Source organism: Pituophis catenifer, unplaced genomic scaffold, assembly GCF_029215685.1.
Source record: "Pituophis catenifer annectens isolate HBS135680 unplaced genomic scaffold, rPitCat1.0.hap2 SCAF_3, whole genome shotgun sequence".
NCBI lineage: Eukaryota > Metazoa > Chordata > Lepidosauria > Squamata > Colubridae > Pituophis > Pituophis catenifer.
Window position 1 is genome coordinate 95,000,455 of NW_027256883.1, and position 19,675 is coordinate 95,020,129.

The following is a 19,675-nucleotide window of genomic DNA, read 5'->3' on the forward strand; positions in this document are numbered from 1 at the left end:
TCCAACACTGGAAGTTTTTAAGAAGAGATTGGACAACCATTTGTCTGAAATGGTATGGAGTTTCCTGCATAAGCAGGGGGTTGGACTAGAAGACCTCTAAGGTCCCTTCCAACTCTGTTATTCTATTCTATTCTGCTTATTTCTATGAGGATATCTCTGTTCTTTGAGTCATTGAAAGCAAAACACAAATACAGCAGAAAGACAAAACAAATTTAAAGTTGAAATGAACTTAATGAAATTGTGTGCCAAACTACTGTAATGTACATTCATATTAATAGGTATTACAATGCTGCTACAAGAAGGCTTGCCCTGAAATCAGGTAATACGATCCCCATTATAGCATCTGGAATACTCAGAGTGAAACCAATGATGATGACCTAGAAAAATAAAATGAATTGCCAAGTTGCTTAAGCTAATACATACAACGCTATCTGACCATCTCTTAGTAATTGGCCGCATTGTTAAAGGGCTGTTATGGATAAAAGGTTTTCCCTGTCAGTTTTCATTGAAGCACTTCCTTTCTTTGATCTGACATTTTTTCTTCCTCTGGCATGAGCTGAAGTGTCTGAAAGTTAGCTATTCCAATTCTTTTGACTCTTCAAATTTGGAACTTGCTTCAAAAATATGACAGGTAGTTCTCAAGTAGGATCTCAAGATACAACTTCAGGCCTCAGTTCATTTTCACTCTTGTTTTTTAAAGTACAGGTAGTCCTCAACGTTATAACGATGATTTACTGACCATTTGAAATTACAGTGGCACTGAAAAAAGTGACTTATGACCATTTTTCACACTTATGATCATTGCAGCATCCCATGGTCACATGATCAAAATTGATGCTTGGCAATTGACTCATATTTATGATGGTTGCAATGTTCTGGGGTCATGTGTGATCACCTTTGGTGGCCCTTTGACAAGCAAAGTCAATGTAGAAGCCAGATTCACTTAATTAACCATGTTACTAACTTAATGACTGCAGTGATTCACTTAATAACTGTGGCAAGCAAGATGGTAAAAAGGGGCAAAACTCACTTAACAACTGTTCAATTAGCAACAGAAATGTTGGGCTCAATTGTGGTAGTAAGTCAAGGACTACCTGTACTGTTAGATCGGCGCCGGAAAGAAACGCGACTCAGCTCTTGGTCCGTTCAGCACTTTATTAGACTAGTAAAACAGACTGCCAGCAGTGGCTCCTGAGCCTCCTTATATTCTGCTCGGGCCAGCCAGCCGGCCAATGACAGTTGTTCAAACTTCCTGCCAGTGGAAGTGACCAATCCCCTGGCGGATGTCCTTATAAGGACATAACACCCCTCCTCTCTTAGTCCTCAGTCAATCATCCCATGGCGTACGTGAGTCACATAGTCGCGCAGGTAGGCGGGACGGACAATGGTCCTACCTGACCTGCATGGTTCAGTTCGTTCTCCGGTGCTGCTCCCGACGGGTCTGGCTCCTGCTGGCTCTCGTCCCCCCGGAGGACAGCCCTGGAAGTCGGCCGTTGAGCGTGCGGGGCCTCGCCTAGCGCCTCCGGCTGGAGTGGCCAGTCTGCCCCGCGGCTGGTGGATTACCTCGTCGCTGCCGGGATGACGTTGGGTCAGTTCCTGTCGTTCGTCGTGGAGTCGGACTGGACAGCTGAATCCCGGTAGGACCCTCAGCTCTTTCTTTTGGTCTCTGGCTTGGTTCTGGTGGCTTCCATGGTCGATGGTGGCAGGGTCCCACCCTGGCTGGGGACCCCCACTGGGGTGCTGTAGTCCTCCCCTGCAGGGCTGGCGTTGGGTACCCTCGGTGTGATGGCGCCAGTCGACATTGCTGGGGTGGCAGTGCTGGGGTGGCGGTGGTCGACCCTGCCGGGTTGGTGTGGACTCGGGGGGTTGGATGGTCGATGGCCTACCTTGTTGTACCGGCGTAGGTCTCCCTCGTCTGGCTGGCCGATGGCAACCCAGTCGGGTTGGTGTTGGTTTCCCGGGTCGGGTTGTCCCCGGTCTACCTCGTCCTGGTAATGGTGATGCCATGTCCCGGAGGGTCGCTGGTCATCGTCGTCATTGGCCTGGTGACTCGTCCCGCTGGGTCGGCCCCGGTCTACTGCGTTCTCACTGTATTGCTGGCGGTAGTCCCCTTCGCTGTGAGGTCGCTGGCCTACCCTGTTGGGGTGGGGTAGGTCTACCTCACAAGGGTGTTGTAGGCCTACCTCGTCTGGGTATGGCAGGTCTACCTCGCTGGGGGTGGCAGGTCTACCTCGATGGGGTGTTGTAGGCCTACCTTGTCAGGGTGTGGCAGTTGGGATGGTTTCCTTCGACTTCCCTCACCCTTTTGCGGAGTTGGTCGATGTGCCTTCTGCATGACCAGCCATCGTCCAGCTCCACCTCGTATGACCTTGGGCCTGTCACTCTTCCGATTCGACCCTTGATCCATTTTGGCTGACCCTGAAAGTTGAGCGCGAACACCAAGTCTCCGCTAACGAAGCTTCGCGTTGGTGGTGGGTTGATCGGCTTGACTTTCGGGTTGTACTGTGGATGGAGTCTATCTAGCGGTGAGCGAAGCCTTCTCCCCATCAGAATTTCGGCTGGGCTTTTCTTTGTTGTGGCGTGCGGTGTGATGTGCTGTGCCAGCAGGAACTTGTCGATTTGTTCCTGCAGTCTCCTGGGCCCATCCTGGTGAGCGTGTCCTTCGTGAGCCGTACCATTTTTTCAGCCTGTCCATTTCCAGCTGGCCTGTACGGGGCGATGAGGGCATGCCAGATGCCTTGACTTGCCAGGAAATCCTCCATGGTTTTGGCTGTGAGTTGCGGGCCGTTGTCAGAGACCAGGACGTCCGGCAGCCCGTGTGTGGCGAATAGGCGGCGGAGTGCCTTGATGGGGGCATCTGTCATGGTGGATGGCATCGCGATGACCTCCAGCCATTTTGAGAATGCGTCCATGACGATGAGGAGGGACTTCCTGTTCATTGACCCAGCGAAGTCGATATGTATTCTTGACCATGGGCCGCTGGGCTGCTCCCACTCTGTCGGCTGTGCTTGAGGGGATGCTGGTCTCGTCGCTTGGCACGGGTCACATCTGGCAATCCACGCCTCTATGTCTTTGTCCAAGGCGTAGCTATGTCTTTGTCCCAAACGTAGCTCCGTGCCAGCGCCTTCATGTGAACTATGCCCAGATGGCCGCTATGGAGGGTTTCCAAGGTGCTCTTCTGTAATGTGGGAGAGATCACGACCTGGTCACCCCAGAGGAGGCAGCCGTTCATGGTAGCCAGTTCGTGCTGCCTCCGTATGAATGGGGTGAATTCTTCGCCCACTCTTCCCGTCGGCCAACCCCTCAATGTCCATGAAAGTACCTGTTTGAGGGTCTTGTCCCTCAGTGTGTGGGTTGCCACTGTGGCAGATGATACCGGGCACATCTGGTCATCGTCTATGTGATGAAGTCCAAGGGTAGGTGCTGGGTCACAGACTGGTTCTCGCAGAGGGCATCTGCTGAGGCCGTCAGCATTGCAGATGTTCTTGCCGGGGCGATGGATGAATCTGTAGGCATAACCGGAGAGGAAGATGGCCCACCGTGTCATCCTGGGCGACATGTAGGGTGGCGTCGGCTTGTCCCTGGCGAGCAGTCCAAGTAGAGGCTTGTGATCAGTGACAATCGTAAACGACCTTCCATACAGGTATTCATGGAAGTGTTTAATGCCGGCTATGATGGTGAGGGCTTCCTTATCGAGCTGGCTATAATTCCACTCCGCTGATGACATGGTTTTGGAGAAGTAAGCAATAGGGGCTTCGGTGCTGTTGGGCAGCTGGTGGCTGAGGACAGCTCCGACTCCATACAGTGAGGCGTCACAGGTCAGGATCAGTGGGAGCGACTCATGGTATTGGATGAGGAGGCTGTCGGAGGAGAGGAGACTTTTGATTTTCTGGAATGCTGCCTCTTCTTCCTCTTCCCACTTCCAGGGTACCGCCTTCCCTAGCAGGCGGTGGAGCGGTTCAGCAACGATGGCTTTCTGGTTCAGAAAAACACTATAAAAATTCAGCAGACCCAGAAATGCCTGAAGTTCCGTTTTTGATTTGGGGGCTGGAGCCTCGTGTATAGCCCTGACCTTGCTTTTGGTGGGGTGGATGCCCTTGCTATCGATTAAATAGCCCAGGAACTCAACCTCCTGGACCCCAACAATGCATTTGTCCCTTCTAACTCTTAGGCCCTTCGCCTGGAACCGCTGTAGGGCAAACCTGAGCCGTTCCATTAGTTGGGCTTCCGAGTTTCCAGAGATTAGTATGTCGTCGAAGTAAGGTACCACCCCAGGAATACCTTGGAGAAGGCGTTCCATCATTGATTGAAATATCCCCGGGGCAGCGCTGACTCCAAATTGGAGACGGTTGCACTTAAATGCCCCCCTGTCTGTGACGATTGTTTGTGCCTCCGCAGTCCTTTCGTCTACTGGCAATTGCTGGTAAGCCTGGGCCAGGTCCAGTTTCGCGAAAATGGTCCCGCTGCCAAGCGAATGCAACAGATGTTGCACCACTGGCACAGGATATGCGCTCTGCGGCAGTGCCCAGTTGATGGTACACTTATAGTTGGCGCAGATGTGCACAGATCCATCATGCTTCATGGGAGTCACAATAGGGGTCTCCCATGCCGCATGATCAATCGGCTCCAGAATGCCCTGGACAATTAATTTATCTAGCTGGGCATCCACCTTAGGCCTGAGGGCAAACGGAACTCTGCAGGGCTTGAGCCGAATGGGTACAATTTTGGGGTCTAAATTGAAAGAAATGGGTTTCCCCAGAAATTTACCTAGGCTCCCTTTGAAGATGTCCTTGAAGTCCTCTAAGAAGTGGTTGAGTGCACTAGCCTGAATTTTGTTGATTCCGCCAATCGTGAGCCCTAGGGGCTTGAACCACTCCATGCCTAGTAGGGTTGGACGGGCTTCCTTAATGACGGCAATGGGGAGGTGTCCTTCAAAGTCCTTGAACTTCACCCAGATGTTGGTCCGTCCCAGGATGCCGATGGAGTACCCTCCGAAGTCCACCAACCTCGCTTGGAACGGCTCTAGCTGTTTCCTGGATAGCCGCAGTTGAATTCTTTTTAGCTGGTCCCAGGCTATGATGGAGTACGGTGAGCCTGAGTCTATTTCCATGGGGCATGGGGCCCCTTCCACGTGGACGGTCACGTGGAACTTGTCGGACCCTTCTGCTGCAGCATGTGCAATTGTTGTCTGGTGGATCCCTCTGCTCTTAGGGTGGCCGTTGCCGTCTTGCCGCGGGTACTGGGACCGTTTGGATGTCCTCTGGTATTCACGGTCCATGGCTCTGGGAGGCTTGAAACTTGGCTCTGCCGCCCTGCAGGCTTCCACAATGTGGCCCTCTCTCTGGCAGCGTCTGCAAGTTGCATCCCGCCAGTGACATCTGGCGCGTGGATGGTCCCCTTTGCAGCTGGCACAGCGTTCCTCCCATCTGCCATCTTGGGGTTTTTCCCACCATTGGGGTCTTGTGACCTTATGGATGGCCATCTTAGAATCAGAGTCCGACCCCATGGAGGTCTCGTCCGATGATGGCTGCGGGTTCCTGCGGACCTTGTAGATCCCCTTGGATCTTCTCATTGCGGCTGCTGCCCTGTCGGAGGACTCGGCGGCTGTGGCTTCCTCGATGACCTCTTTTAGGGACACTTTCTTTCAGCTGAGGAGCTTTTTCTGGACTGTGCTGTCCCTCATGCCGAAGACGATGCGGTCCCGCAGCTGAACGTCCACATTTTCAAATTCGCAGCTGGCCACGATCTTCCGGAGCGCCGAAACGAATTCCTTGACCGATTCTCCTTCTGCTTGATTCCTCTGGTGGAAATCGAATCGGTTGGCCAGAGGCGTGCTTACTGGGGCGTAATGGTCCTGGAGCACTTCTTGCAGCTCAGACCACGGCATCTGCTCGATATCCAGTGGTGCCACGAGGTCCATGGCCATCTCTAGGACCTCCGAGCCGCAGTGTGCCAGGAAGAGAGCCCTCTTTCTGCTGTCGTCTAGGTCTGTGAAGCCGCTTCCCACCAGGAACTGCCTGAAGCGAACCATAAAGGACTTCCATTTCTCAGTGCTCGGGTTGAATGGAGCCATTGAGATTTGTGGTCCAGACATGGTTGTGACTTAGCTCGTGCTTCAGCTCTTTGCTTGAGGGGGCAGTTGGCTTGCAGCTCTTCGTCGGTTCTTCTCTAGTCCTTCATCGCCAGTGTTAGATCGGCGCCGGAAAGAAACGCGACTCAGCTCTTGGTCTGTTTAGCACTTTATTAGACTAGTAAAACAGACTGCCGGCAGTGGCTCCCGAGCCTCCTTATATTCTGCTCGGGCCAGCCAACCGGCCAATGACAGTTGTTCAAACTTCCCGCCAGTGGAAGTGACCAATCCCCTGGCGGATGTCCTTATAAGGACATAACATGTACCATCTGTAAAAAGGTTTACATTTTCTCTTATTACTTTTTCAGATTGTATGACTTTGCTATCATCTAGCAGTTATCCAGATTTTTGCAACTCCAAATCTGGTTGCTTTACTTTATTAAATGTAGGATGGAATGTATTGAAGAATTAAATTATGTTACAGTCATTATAGTTCTATAATATAAATTTCAGTTCCTATTAAAGTCTAATTTAAGCTGTCCATTAGACATGGCTTTTGACTTCATTTATTTTGTATTTAGCAAATCTTACTTATCCCTAAATAGGTCAGTTCAAATTGATGCTGTTTATTCTTTTCTAGTAATACTGTTCTCAAAGGCACATTCTTTTTCATTACATTTTACATTTACTGTATTTATTTATTATCTAACTATATTTATATAGAACTATATCAGGGATTTGGAACAGCAAAGTTATAGTGTCCAAGATCTCATTGCACAAATGAATTCCTCATAGCCAGAGAAACAAAGTTAGCAAATAGACTTAGAAGTCAAAAGCAAAACCAGGTTAAGACTTAGACAAGGGTCTGGAAATCAATATTTAAGATTCAAGCAGAAAAAGGAGGGCACACTGACTGTTGGATAATCAGTGTTGACAAATTAACACAATTAAGACAGTCAGTGAAGAGCTACTCTTAACCAAAGACAAGTTCTTGCAGCAGCTACTATTTCATCTATACTCAGCTGGTGTTTTTTCAAGCTCCCTCAGGTCTAATTGTAAGGTCATCTAACCACACTGGATTACTCTCAGGTTTCTCTCATCTTTACAACGCTCTTCCTTACGTTTCGTCAGGGACCATTCTTGGGACTGCATTAGTGGGTCTAAATCAATTCATAATGCAATGGAATTATTTTATTTTTCTTCTTCCTCTCAGAAAGCTGCTATGCCAGGAAGGGCTTCTTTTACATTTGATGGATAGTGAACATCCAGTTCCACAGAAACAAAACAATCAATGCTTTGACTATATAAAGCGGTTTGCTCCCATGTGCTCCCTTTTCTATTTTGACTGCTTGGATACTAGCTTATGTACCCCTGAAGCTTGGTAAACAGAATTGTTTTGTTTTGACTTCTAAATTCTGAAAACAGCTCTTATTTTCTTTCTTGTAAATCTTCTACAATCAATTATAAATATATTTATATGTATTGTAGAATAGCATTGGATGTGAAATGGTGCTTGTGTAAGTATATACTGTAAATCCATTGCAAAGGATCTTGGAACTTGGATTGAGGCAAATTTCTAAGAGGTCTAGCAGTGTATGGAGAGTAGGCATTAATGACTTATAATAGTTTGCAAACTATTTTCTGTAACTTGTTATTCTCTTAATATTTCTGTGTTGTCAATATTATTTTTTATGTTGGTACTTCCCAGTTTTGATTTGGAATTGAAGACTTAAAACTGGGTTAGCACCTTAGCTTTATGAGGTATTCGAAGGGAATATGGTAATTCTTGCATTATTATGCTAAAAATACTATTACTTCACATACTATAAGTGCAGTCACTCTGGTCCACTTAAGGTGACTGAAAAGTGGAATTTCTCCAAACTTGTTGGTTATTTTTAAGTTATCCTTATGCTTTGGAGCGTAACATATAACTATTACTAAACCATAGATTCCTATTTCAGTACACCTCCACGTCTTTCTAGATCAGGCATGTCCAATTTTTTGGCTTGCCTAGTCTGCACTGAGTGTAGAGGAATTGTCTTGGGTCACATATAAATAACAAAGTTCATTTATTTTGGGGGGTTTTGGGGGGTCATATTATTAACTGTCCAGCGGCCCACGTCTGTGGGTTGGACATGCTTGTTCTAGATGACACCATTTTATGCTTCTCATATAATTCTCCCCCCCACCTCCCGTTTTAATTTTCTTATTGAAACCAAGAAATCTAAGCTGTTCAAAAGTTTTTTTTTGGATTGGGATAGTAAATAATGAAAGCAACAGGTAACCTTTCTAGTTACGTAGAGAAGATATATAGAGAAGCTATCAGTTTTAATTGTATCCATGCCATTGGTCCTTGCTAACAGTAAGGTGGTACCAGTCAAAATTGTTATCCACTTTAATTCTTAATTTCTTCTGAATTTTGCTTACGTCTAGAAAGTTATCTTCCATCTTATGCACTTGCATTCATTCATTCAGGCAAATGTAAAACTTACAACAGAGCCATAGTTTACTGCTAGAGTCTGTAGAGACCATGGAAGGCCAAGGCCAATTAGAATATCAAAGACATTGCTTCCGATGGAGTTAGAAACGGCCATGTCACCCATTCCTGCAACACAAGAAAGTAGATAAGTCAGAATTACTGCAAAACAGAACTACTGAAGCAGATCTCTAAATCCATAGCTGGGCACTGCTTTTATTATGACCAGCTAAGATGTTGTAAAAGCATATGTAAGCTTTCTTCAGAACAAAGTATAAGCAGAAGTTGAGAAATGGAGAAATTACTACTACAATACAGGTGAAACTTGAAAAATTAGAATATCGTGCAAAAGTTCATTTATTTCAATAATGCAACTTAAAAGGTGAAACTAATATATGAGATAGACTCATTACATGCAAAGCGAGATAGTTCAAGCCTTGATTTGTCATAATTTTGATGATTATGGCTTACAGCTCATGAAAACCCCAAATTCACAATCTCAGAAAATTAGAATATTGTGAAAAGGTTCAATATTCTAGGCTCAAAGTGTCCCACTCTAATCAGCTAATTAAGCCATAACACCTGCAAAGGGTTCCTGAGCCTTTAAATGGTCTCTCAGTCTGGTTCAGTAGGAATCACAATCATGGGAAAGACTGCTGACCTGATAGTTGTGCAGAAAACCATAATTGACCATAAGGAGGGAAAGCCTCAAAAGGTAATTGCAAAAGAAGTTGGATGTTCCCAAAGTGCTGTATCAAAGCACATTAATAGAAAGTTATGTGGAAGGGAAAAGTGTGGAAGAAAAAGGTGCACAAGCAGCAGGGATGACCGCAGCCTGGAGAGGATTGTCAGGAAAAGGCCATTCAAAAGTGTTGGGGACTTTCACAAGGAGTGGATTGAGGCTGGAGTCAGTGCATCAAGAGCCACCACACACAGACGGATCCTGGACATGGGCTTCAAATGTCGTATTCCTCTTGTCAAGCTGCTCCTGAACAACAAACGTCAGAAGCATCTTACCTGGGCTAAAGACAAAAAGAACTGGTCTGTTGCTCAGTGGTCCAAAGTCCTCTTTTCTGCTGAGAGCAATTTTTGCATCTCATTGGAAACCAAGGACCCAGAGTCTGGAGGAAGAATGGAGAGGCACACACTGTAAGATGCTTGAAGTCCAGTGTGAAGTTTCCACAGTCTGTGTTGATTTGGGGAGCCATGTCATCTGCTGGTGTTGGTCCACTGTGCTTCATTAAGTCCAGGATCAAAGCAGCCATCTACCAGGAGATTTTGGAGCACTTCATGCTTCCTTCCACAGACGAGCTTTATGGGGATGCTGACTTCATTTTCCAGCAGGACTTGGCACCTGCCCACACTGCCAAAAGTACCAAAACCTGGTTCAATGACCATGGAATTACTGTGCTTGATTGGCCATCAAATTTGCCTGACCTGAACCCCATAGAGAATCTATGGGGCATTGCCAAGAGAAAGATGAGAGACATGAAACCGAACAATGAAGAAGAGCTGAAGGCCACTATTGAAGCATCCTGGTCTTCCATAACACCTCAGCAGTGCCACAGGCTGATAGCATCCATGCCATGCCGCATTGAGGCAGTAATTGATGCAAAAGGGGCCCAAACCAAGTACTGAGTAGATATGCATGCTTATACTTTTCAGAGGTCCGATATTGTTCTATGTACAATCCTTGTTTTATTGATTTCATGTAATATTCTAATTTTCTGAAATTGTGAATTTGGGGTTTTCATGAGCTGTAAGCCATAATCATCAAAATTATGACAAATCAAGGCTTGAACTATCTTGCTTTGCATGAAATGAGTCTATCTCATATATTAGTTTCACCTTTTAAGTTGCATTACTGAAATAAATGAACTTTTGCACGATATTCTAATTTTTTGAGTTTCACCTGTATTATTATAGAGAAATTTAAAAAGCCTCCCTAACATTTGTCTTTTGGGGCGAATGGAGGGGAAGGTGCTTTGAGGCTTCCTGTTCATCCTGTTTTTTGTCATTGTTTTCATTAGCATAACTTAGTATGCAGCAATCGTGGTTTGCTACATATTGCTTTCAATAAAGAGTTTAAAGTGAAGTTTCACATGAAACTCCAAAGTTTAGAGTACACAATGACTATAACCCTACTGCTCTTTTCTTTCTTCTTTCTTCTCTCTGAGAGAGGTATTGTCTATTTGGTTATTCCCAGTTTTCTAGAGAATCTGTTTTTTTTTTCTTTTTGAGTCATTGACAACAAGATACAAATGCAGCAGAGAGAGAACAGATTTAAAGATGAAATAAACTTAGTGAAACCATGTACCAAACTACTGCTATGTATTTTAATATTAATAAATGTAATAGCAATAGCAATAGCAATAGCAATAGCACTTAGATTTATATACCACTTCACAGAGCTTTTACAGCCCTTTCTAAGCAGTTTAGAGTCAGCATATTGCCACCAACAATCTGGGTCCTCATTTTACTGACCTCAGAAGGATGGAAGGCTGAGTCAACCTTGAGCCTGGTGAGATTCGAACTGCCAAATTGCAGTCAGCTGGCAGTCAGCAGAAGTATCTTGCAGTACTGCATTCTAACCACTGTGCCACTGCGGCTCAATAATAATGTGTTTAATAATACCTGGTAATGATAACTATGTTGATTTATAAAATGAAAATAATAATGATATATTGCTGAGTTACTTTCACTTGAATTACACTGGTAGTGAATACAAACAATAAATGCAACCATTATTGTATCCTAAGGACAATGATAACTGTAGCAATGATAAGAATTACATGTAAAGCCCTCCATGGCACCTGGTTACCTAAGGGGCTGCCCTTCTCCCATTGTTCTGCCTGTCTGGTACATTCAGGCAGAGCGGATGTGCTCAAGGTCTTCTCTTTTAAATGTTGTCATCTTACAGGACCTAGGAAGCGTGCCTTCTCTGACACAGCCCCCAGCCTCTGGAATAGCATCCCTCCACAGATGCTGAGGCCAAGATGGCATTCTTCCTCCTGGGGCTCTGAAAAGCCTTTAAACCTGGATTTGGTCGCAGGCCTGGGATTAATGTACGCAAGGGATGAGTTGTCTTGCTTGTTTTAATAGTTGTTTAGTTCAGGCTGTCTTGTTTTATTTTATGTTTGTTTTGATTACATTTTATATTACGTTTTATATGATACCCAATGTCCAATGAGTGGGAGGCTATATTAAATCTAATAATTATGCTCTCCCTGGCTCCACCCAGCTGCCATCCATTACTGCCCCCTTCCCATTTCTCAATGTGTCTTTTGATTTGAAAATAACTGTTGACTCTAAAGGATTAGAGAAAGATTAGAGTTAATTTAGTCTAGCAATTTCCCCCAAAAAAGAAACTCTTCTACAGCATTTGCTGAGAAGAAACTAGTATTGAAAAGTTATATCTGTGGCGTGTTTCCAAGGATCTTACCCAATAACTCCAACACGAAATGTATTTGAATCAGAGTTCTTTATTAATCAGTTATTTCTGTTACAGTTGGACATCTGGAAGTGCATCTGGATCCATGGGCCATACCTTATATACCTGGGAGGCGGGGCCAAGGTAAGGAGGGATCAGGGGAAGGGTTAGGTGGGTGAATGGGGTTAACCCTTACTCTGCCATGGGGAAGCAATGTTAGGCATTTATATGTAACAAATCCCCCTCTAAATGCCTTAGTTGGAGCTGTGTGTGTATGTTGTGTGTGTACACCTAGTCTTGAAGTTAGGTAGACGTGCTGTTTATTCTGCAAAGGTTTGGACAGGATGTCAGCGATTTGTTCAACAGTCTCGCAGTGTATGGCCTTGATAAAACCAATATTCGTCAACTGTCTGACGTGCTTATGCTTAATGTCTATGTGCCTTGATCTCTGGCCCACAGCGTCTGCCATGGATATGTCTATGGCTGCCTTGTTGTCCTCATGTATTATTATCCGGTAGGCTGGCTCAGTCCAGATGTTGGAGAGCAGGTCGTCGAACCATGTCAGGTTGTTGGCTGCCTTGGAGAGGCAGATGTATTCTGCTTCTGCTGTAGATGTGGCCACCAGATTTTGTTTCCCAGTGTACCAGTGTACTGGGCAGCCGTTGATGAGGAATACATAGCCAGATGTGCTTTTTCTGCTCTTTGTGTCACCTGCCCAGACAGCATCAGCATAGCAGGTTAATATGGGCTCTTTGGAGCTCACTGGCTCTAGACTTAGGTAGACATCTATGCTGTACTTTAGGTATCTGAGCACACGTTTTACACCTTCCCAGTGATACGTTTTTGGATCGCTGATGTGCCTAGACAAGAGGTTGACCGCTAGGAGGATATCTGCCCTAGTCCAGTTGGCTATATATAGAAGGGACCCAACGACAGACCTATAGAGGGTATTGTCCTTAAATGTTTCACCTTCTTCGTTCATGTGTTTTGGAAAGTCAACTTGCATGGGTGTTTCGCATGGCTTGGCATCCTTCATGTTGCACTTGTGTAGTAGTTCCAATATCTTCTCCTTTTGGGAGATTCTGAATCCTTTTTCCAGTGCGCTGCTTCCTACATTCCATGGCTGGGATTTTCACTTATATGTAGCTGACCACTGGGTGTTAATTATTCAAATTTGTGCTCTGGTCTCCGCCCTCTTTTATGCTGATTACCTCAGTTTTTTTCACTCAGTAGCTGAGTACACTGGTGTTTCACTTTGCTCCGTTATTCTACTTCGTGAGTTATTATATTTTTTCTGTTTGTTTTTTTATTATTTACTTTAATTTACTTTGATTAATTAATTTAAGTTAGTTAATTTAATTTCTGGATTTAAGTTGATTTCATTTCTAGTTTGCTGGGACTGTTATATTTATTTATGGTTGGAAAGTTTATTATTGCTGCAATGGGGTCAGGAGTTGAGCTCCAGGCTTTCAGTTTAGCGTTATTTAAGCAGCTATTCGGAGTCAGACCCAGCTGGGCTGCTCCGTGCAGAATTTGCCGCAGGCGGTGCTGCTGGGCAACCGGTGAGCTGGTTCATCTGCTCCCGCCTCAGTCCCAGCTTGGTTTCGCTAAGGAAACCTTTTACGTGGCTCCGGAGTCCATGCCTAGGCTTCTGGCTTACTCTGAGGTACAGGTGATCGGCGGCAGCGAATTTAGAGCGCTGGCTTCAAGCCGAAGACATCGGCAGCAGGCTTAACTATCTATTGAGGTCCAGAGATCCCTGAGGGGACCGGGCAGGCCATGGTGTTTGGGGAGTGCCGCCCTTGTTGCGGGAGCGCCCTTATTTGAGCCGTTACCTGTATTTATCTGGCGGCCGCCATTTTGTCTCTCCCTCGTGGCGGCCGTCATTTTGTTTGGCCTTAGTGACGGGCGCCATTTGTGTAGCCCTTGTGGACGCCACCATTTGTCTGGTCTTAGTGGTGGCCGCCATTTTGTATAGCTCTCGTGGCAGCTGCCATTTTGTTTCAAAAAAAAAAAAAGAATTTAAAGCTGCAGGTTGTAAAATTGGCCTGGGCTTGTTGTTTCTACCCTGTAGGTCAGGAACTGCAGCCTATATATTGGACAGCCTTGTTGGTTGGCTCTTAACCTTACCTTTCTCTGTCATTGCCTGCTTTAATGGTGGTTTGCCTCACTATTTTGCAGAATCCAATAGTTTGCTGACATGGCTAACCCTGTCATTTCTTCTGAATTGGAGGAGGAGGGCAGTCCAGCTAAGGAACTACCAGCATCTCCTCCCAGAGGCTCTAAGTCCAAGACCAAGAGCAGAGGGGCCGGGACTTTTAGATCTTCTAAAAGAAAGGCCCCTGCTAAGGACAGATACGCTCTTTGGAGGCATAATGCCTTAGAACGCCAATTCAACAGAGCTAGTCAGTCTTCTCAAGCCAGATCTTCTTCTGAGATATCTGCTGAACCTGTTGTGTCTTCTCTTCCTGTTTTTGGGAATTTGCCACATCATCTTCCTCCAGAGAGGCCTACTGTGGTCCAGGAGACTAGTGATAGTCAGCAAGAAGTGGTCAGGCCTAGAACCATTGAGGTTCCTGTTATGGTACATCATGCTCCTGAAGCTGATCCTGAAGTGGAACCTGAACCCGCTGCTTCTCATTCTGAATGCATTCAACTTGCTTCTGCGGGGCCTTCTATTGTTATTGATCCACAACTGAATGTTCAAGCTATGTTGTCAGATGTTTGGCAAAGTTTTTGTCAACAGGACTGCAGCAGGGCGCGCAGCCTGGCCAACACCCTGTTCCACCACCTGTACGAAGGGGTCATTTGTCTGAGAGACCTTCCACATCAACGCATCATGGCTATGATTCCAGTGATGATTCTGAGGTGGAGGAAGAAATTCCTGAGGAGATGGAATTGTCAGAAGATGAGGGCTTTGTTCCTGAACAACAGTTTTCACAGGCTTCTTCAGACCGGCTGTTTCAGGTCTCTCCTTCACAAGGCGAAGGTGACCACAAAGTTTGGTTTGTCTTCCGGTCCTTCTGCTGAGTCCTCCAAGGAGTCTACGCTACATGATCCCTTGTTCCAGGTGTCCAAGCCAGACAAGGATTTTATCCCTTGTCCACCTTTATTTGCTGAAGTTTGTGCAAAGTGGTTGGGCTCAACCCGGCTCTTTGACTGCTCCAAGCGCTCTTGACAAGAAACTTTATTGTTCTGCTCCCGAATTGGAAAACATTCTGGCCTTGCCTTCGGTTGATGCACCTGTTGCGGCTCTCACCTCGTCGTCTGTCATTACAACTGACATTGTGGATGGACTTAAAGCAGAGGATCGGAAGGCAGAGTTGGCCTTCAGGAAGACGCACCAGGCGGCTGCCTGGGCGGTCAAAGCAGCCACTTCCACCTCTTTCTTCACTAGAGCTTCCTTGCTCTGGTTGCGCCAATTACAAGAGAGATTGCCTCCTGATGGCATCAGATTGCATCACGATGTCAACAAACTGGTGGCGGCTGCGGAATGTTCAGCAGACACTTCTCTGAATGCTGCTAAGTTTTCCTCACACGCCTTGACATCAACGGTGACTTCTCGTAGGATGTTTTGGCTACGTAATTGGAGAGCTGATGCTAAGACCAAATGGAAGGTGGCGTCGGCGCCCTACACAGCCTCGAAGTTGTTTGGAGCAGCACTAGATCCATTGCTGGTGGAGGACAAGGATAAACACAGGATCCTTCCGTCATCCTTCAGACGGCAGGAGCGCAGGTATGCTCCCTACGGGCAGTGACAATCCTTTCGTCCGTTCACTGGATCAGGGGTGTCCTATCAACAAGGACTTTATTCTCAAGAATCGGATCGTACCTCGGACAGACAGTCCTTTCGGGACAGAGGCAGGCCGCGTATCCAATCTAAACGCCCATTCCGGGGATCCGGATACAGACCGTTCAGACGAGGCAAGTGACTCAAGACCGTTGGCTCCCATTGGTGGTCATCTCCAAGGTTTTCATCATCAATGGAAGTCCTCCGCGTGCGAGCAATGGATCCTTCGCACGGTAGCCTTCGGTCTCTGTCTAGAATTTCTCTCCACCCCTCCAAGCCATTTCATTCGTTGTCAGGTGTCACCACTTCCAGCAAGAAGACAACTGATGGAGGCAGAAATCTGTCATCTCGTCTCCATCAATGCCATCAAACCAGTTCCTGTGACCCAGGAAGGGACAGGCTTTTATTCCACAGTGTTTCTGGTGCCCAAGTCCTCGGGAGGCGTCAGGGGCATTTTGAACTTAAAATTTCTAAGCCAATTCATACTTTATCGAAGGTTCAAGATGCAGTCCTTGGAGTCAATCCTGGCTTGCGTCAGACAGGGCGACTTTCTGCAGTCGGTGGATCTCAAGGAGGCCTATTTACATGTGCCCATCCATTCAGCACATCGCAGGTTCCTGCGTTTCGAGTACAATGGCTTTCATTTCCAATACTGCGCGATGCCCTTCGGTCTATCTTCTGCTCCAGGAACATTTTCCAAATTAGTGGCAGTAGTCGCAGCACAGCTCCGCCTGATTCCAATAAGAATCCTGTGTTACCTCGACGACATTCTCGTCCTTTCCTCTTCTCCACAACAGGCGACTCGGGACATAACACCTGTGATCACCGTGTTCCAACAGCACGGCTTCACCATCAACTTGCCGTAAAGTCATCTCTCACCCACCAATCGCATTCTTCACCTGGGGGCGATCATAGACTCCAGCAAAGGTCAGGTGTTTCTTCGCCAGAACGGATCCGCAGCCTCAGGAGTCTGGTGTCTCAAGTGAGATCACACAGAGCTGTGTCCCTGCTGCTTTCCCAACTTCTGGGGAGGTTGGTTTCGTGCATAGCCATCGTTCCTTGGGCACGCAGACACTCCCGTCAGTTGCAATGGTTTCTTCTACGGTTCCAGAAGTCGGGGAGAGGCACGTCCAAGACGCCTGTGTTTCTCCCAGCTCAAGTTCAAGCATCGCTCCTATGGTGGCTATCGCCAGCGCTGTCGAAAGGGAGCACCTTTCTGGACCCAGACCGGCTCATTGTGACATCAGACGCGAGCCTACAAGGGTCGGGTGCTCACCTGCTGAACGAGGTTGTCCAAGGTCTTTGGTCTCCGGAGGAGAAGATGCACAACATCAATTGGTTGGAGCTGCGAGCGGCGTGTCTGGCCCCTCGGCAGTTTCGTCCCCTCTTGGAGGGTCAGCATGTCCTACTATTCATGGACAACAGGACAACGAAGGCCCTTGTGAATCGAGAAGGGGGGACTCGATCCAAACCCTTGATGATAGAGGCAGAGAAACTGTTGTCTTGGGCGGAGCGCCACACGAGATCGATTTGGGTGGATCACATTCCGGAGAAGCCAAAGTTTGGGCAGATTGGCTCAGCAGAGAACAGCTCGATCTGACGGAGTGGCGCCTTCACCCACGAACCTTTCAGGACATAATCCAGAGGTTCGGGACACCCCTGGTGGATCTTTTCGCCACACCTCAAACAGGCAGCTCCCCAGGTTCTTCTCCCGGTTTCCCTGCGAGGGAGAGGAAGGTCACGACGCTCTTCGTTGTCAGTGGCCCCCAGGCCTGCGTTACGCATTCCCTCCTCTGCCATTGATCCCGAGAGTCATCCGGAAGGTTCTGAGGGAACGTGCCGAACTCCTTCTCGTTGCTCCTTGCTAGCCACGCAGAGCCTGGTACGCAGAATTGGTGAATCTTTCCACAGCTCCCCCTTGGACTCTCCCTCCACACAAGGTGTCGCTCTCCCAAGGTGTCATCGTCCACCCAGACCCTCAGTGGCTCTGGTTGACCATGTGGCGCTTGAGTGGTGCTCCTGAAAAGGGATGGCTTTCCAGATGATGTGATACACACCATTCAATCGTCCAGGCGGCCGTCGACGATTCGTATCTATGAGGCTTCTTGGAAAGCCTTCACTGTCTGGTGTTCTAAGCATCATGTTGATCCCACATTGGCCGATGTGTTGGAGGTCTTGCAATTTCATCAAGCCGGCTTGAACAAAGGGTTGGCTCCGGCAACTCTGTGGAGACAGGTCGCTGCTCTGGCCACGGTCCTATCTCGCGATCCTCTTCGGCCTTTGTCTCATGATCCCAGGATTCGAGGTTCTTCGGGGGGTGACAGTTATCTCGCAGCCTATTGTAACTCGTTATCCTTCTTGGGACCTACCTTTAGTTCTTCACGCTCTTACATCCGATACGTTTGAACCTTTAGCTTCCATCAGTTTAAAGCTCCTATCATTCAAGTTGGCTTTCTTGTTGGCTATTACATCTGCGCGGAGGATTTCTGAGATTGCAGCGTTATCTGCACGCATCTTCCATGCGGATAGAGTTGTATCAAGATTAGACCTTTCATTTGTTCTAAAGGGGACCTCATGGTTTCATCGAGCTCAAGAGTTGATTTTACCTGATTTCTGCCCGGATCCTCGCCATCCTCACGAGAAGCGCTGGCATACGTTGGATGTACGCAGGGTTCTGTGAAGATACCTTAAACGGATGGCTTCCTTTCGACAGACTGAGGCCCTCTGGGTGTCCTTTCATCCTGCCTCCATGGGACGTAAGGTGTCCTCTTCAACTGTGGGTTGTTGGATCAAGGCGTGTATTTCGATGGCGTATGAACGCCAGGCCAGACCGGCTCCAGGCAGGATATTGGCTCATTCTACTCGCAGTGCAGCGACAATGGCTGCGTGGGCTACTCAGGCTTCCATCACTGACATCTGTCGTGCTGCTACCTGGTCTTCAGCTTCACAGTTTAGCCGTCATTACAAATTTGATTCTTTTGCCTCGGCTGAGGCTTCATTTGGCAGACGAGTGCTTCAACAAGTCTATTCTGCCGAGGAGGTCGAGAGCAGTCAGCCTCCCCCCTATAGTTGAGCTTGGGTATATCCCAGCCATGGAATGTAGGAAGCAGCGCACTGGAAAATGGACGTTGGCTTACCTGAACGTCCTTTTTTAGGGCGCTGCGACTACATTCCATTCCCGCCCTTGTTCCGGCTTCCTGTTCTGTCCGGCTTGTTGTTGGCGGTATTTGTGTTGGTTCGTTTGTTTTTTCTTGTAGATTCCTGGTTTCTAGCTCCTTCGTGAAAAGACTGAGGTAATCAGCATAAAAGAGGGCGGAGACCAGAGCACAAATTTGAATAATTAACACCCAGTGGTCAGCTATGTATAAGTGAAAATCCCAGCCATGGAATGTAGTCGCAGCGCCCTGAAAAAGGACGTTCAGGTAAGCCAACGTCCATTCTGTGTTCTGTCGATCTGGACACCCAAGTACTTGTTTACCTTTCCCAGAGTTTTTAGTGCGAAATGCTTCCCCAACTTATCAGCGAAATCATCACATTTCTGTTTATGCTGGCCACAATATAGAATATCGTCCACATAAACAAGCACGTATTCAATGGATGTGCCCTCCCTTTTGGTGAAGAAGCATAGGTCAGCAGAGGTGGCTGTGAATCCCATGTCCCTGAGAATTTTCGCTAGGCACTCATACCACCTCTTCCCGGATTGCTTCAGCCCATACAGACTCTTGTTTAACAACAAGGTATCCCTCTTCTGTGTGTTTCTTCCAGGGGGTGCCCTGACAAAGATCTCTTTGTCTAGTTCCGCGTGGAGATAAGCTGTCTGCACATCGAATTGGTAAACTTCTAGTCCTAGAATTGTTGCTATCACCAGGGCGCTCTTGACACTCTCGACCCTGACCATGGGTGAATATG

General features: G+C 47.2%; 1 protein-coding gene across 1 annotated transcript in view; it reads right to left on the reverse strand.

Moving 5' to 3' along the window:
- SLC24A3 (solute carrier family 24 member 3) overlaps positions 1 to 19,675 on the reverse strand; it is a 66,095-nt gene that overhangs the window by 11,813 nt on the left and 34,607 nt on the right. Inside the window, exon 12 of the mRNA XM_070939138.1 lies at positions 8,563 to 8,675. Coding sequence (XP_070795239.1) covers positions 8,563 to 8,675 — 113 coding nt within the window. The remainder of the gene's footprint in view (positions 1 to 8,562; positions 8,676 to 19,675) is intronic.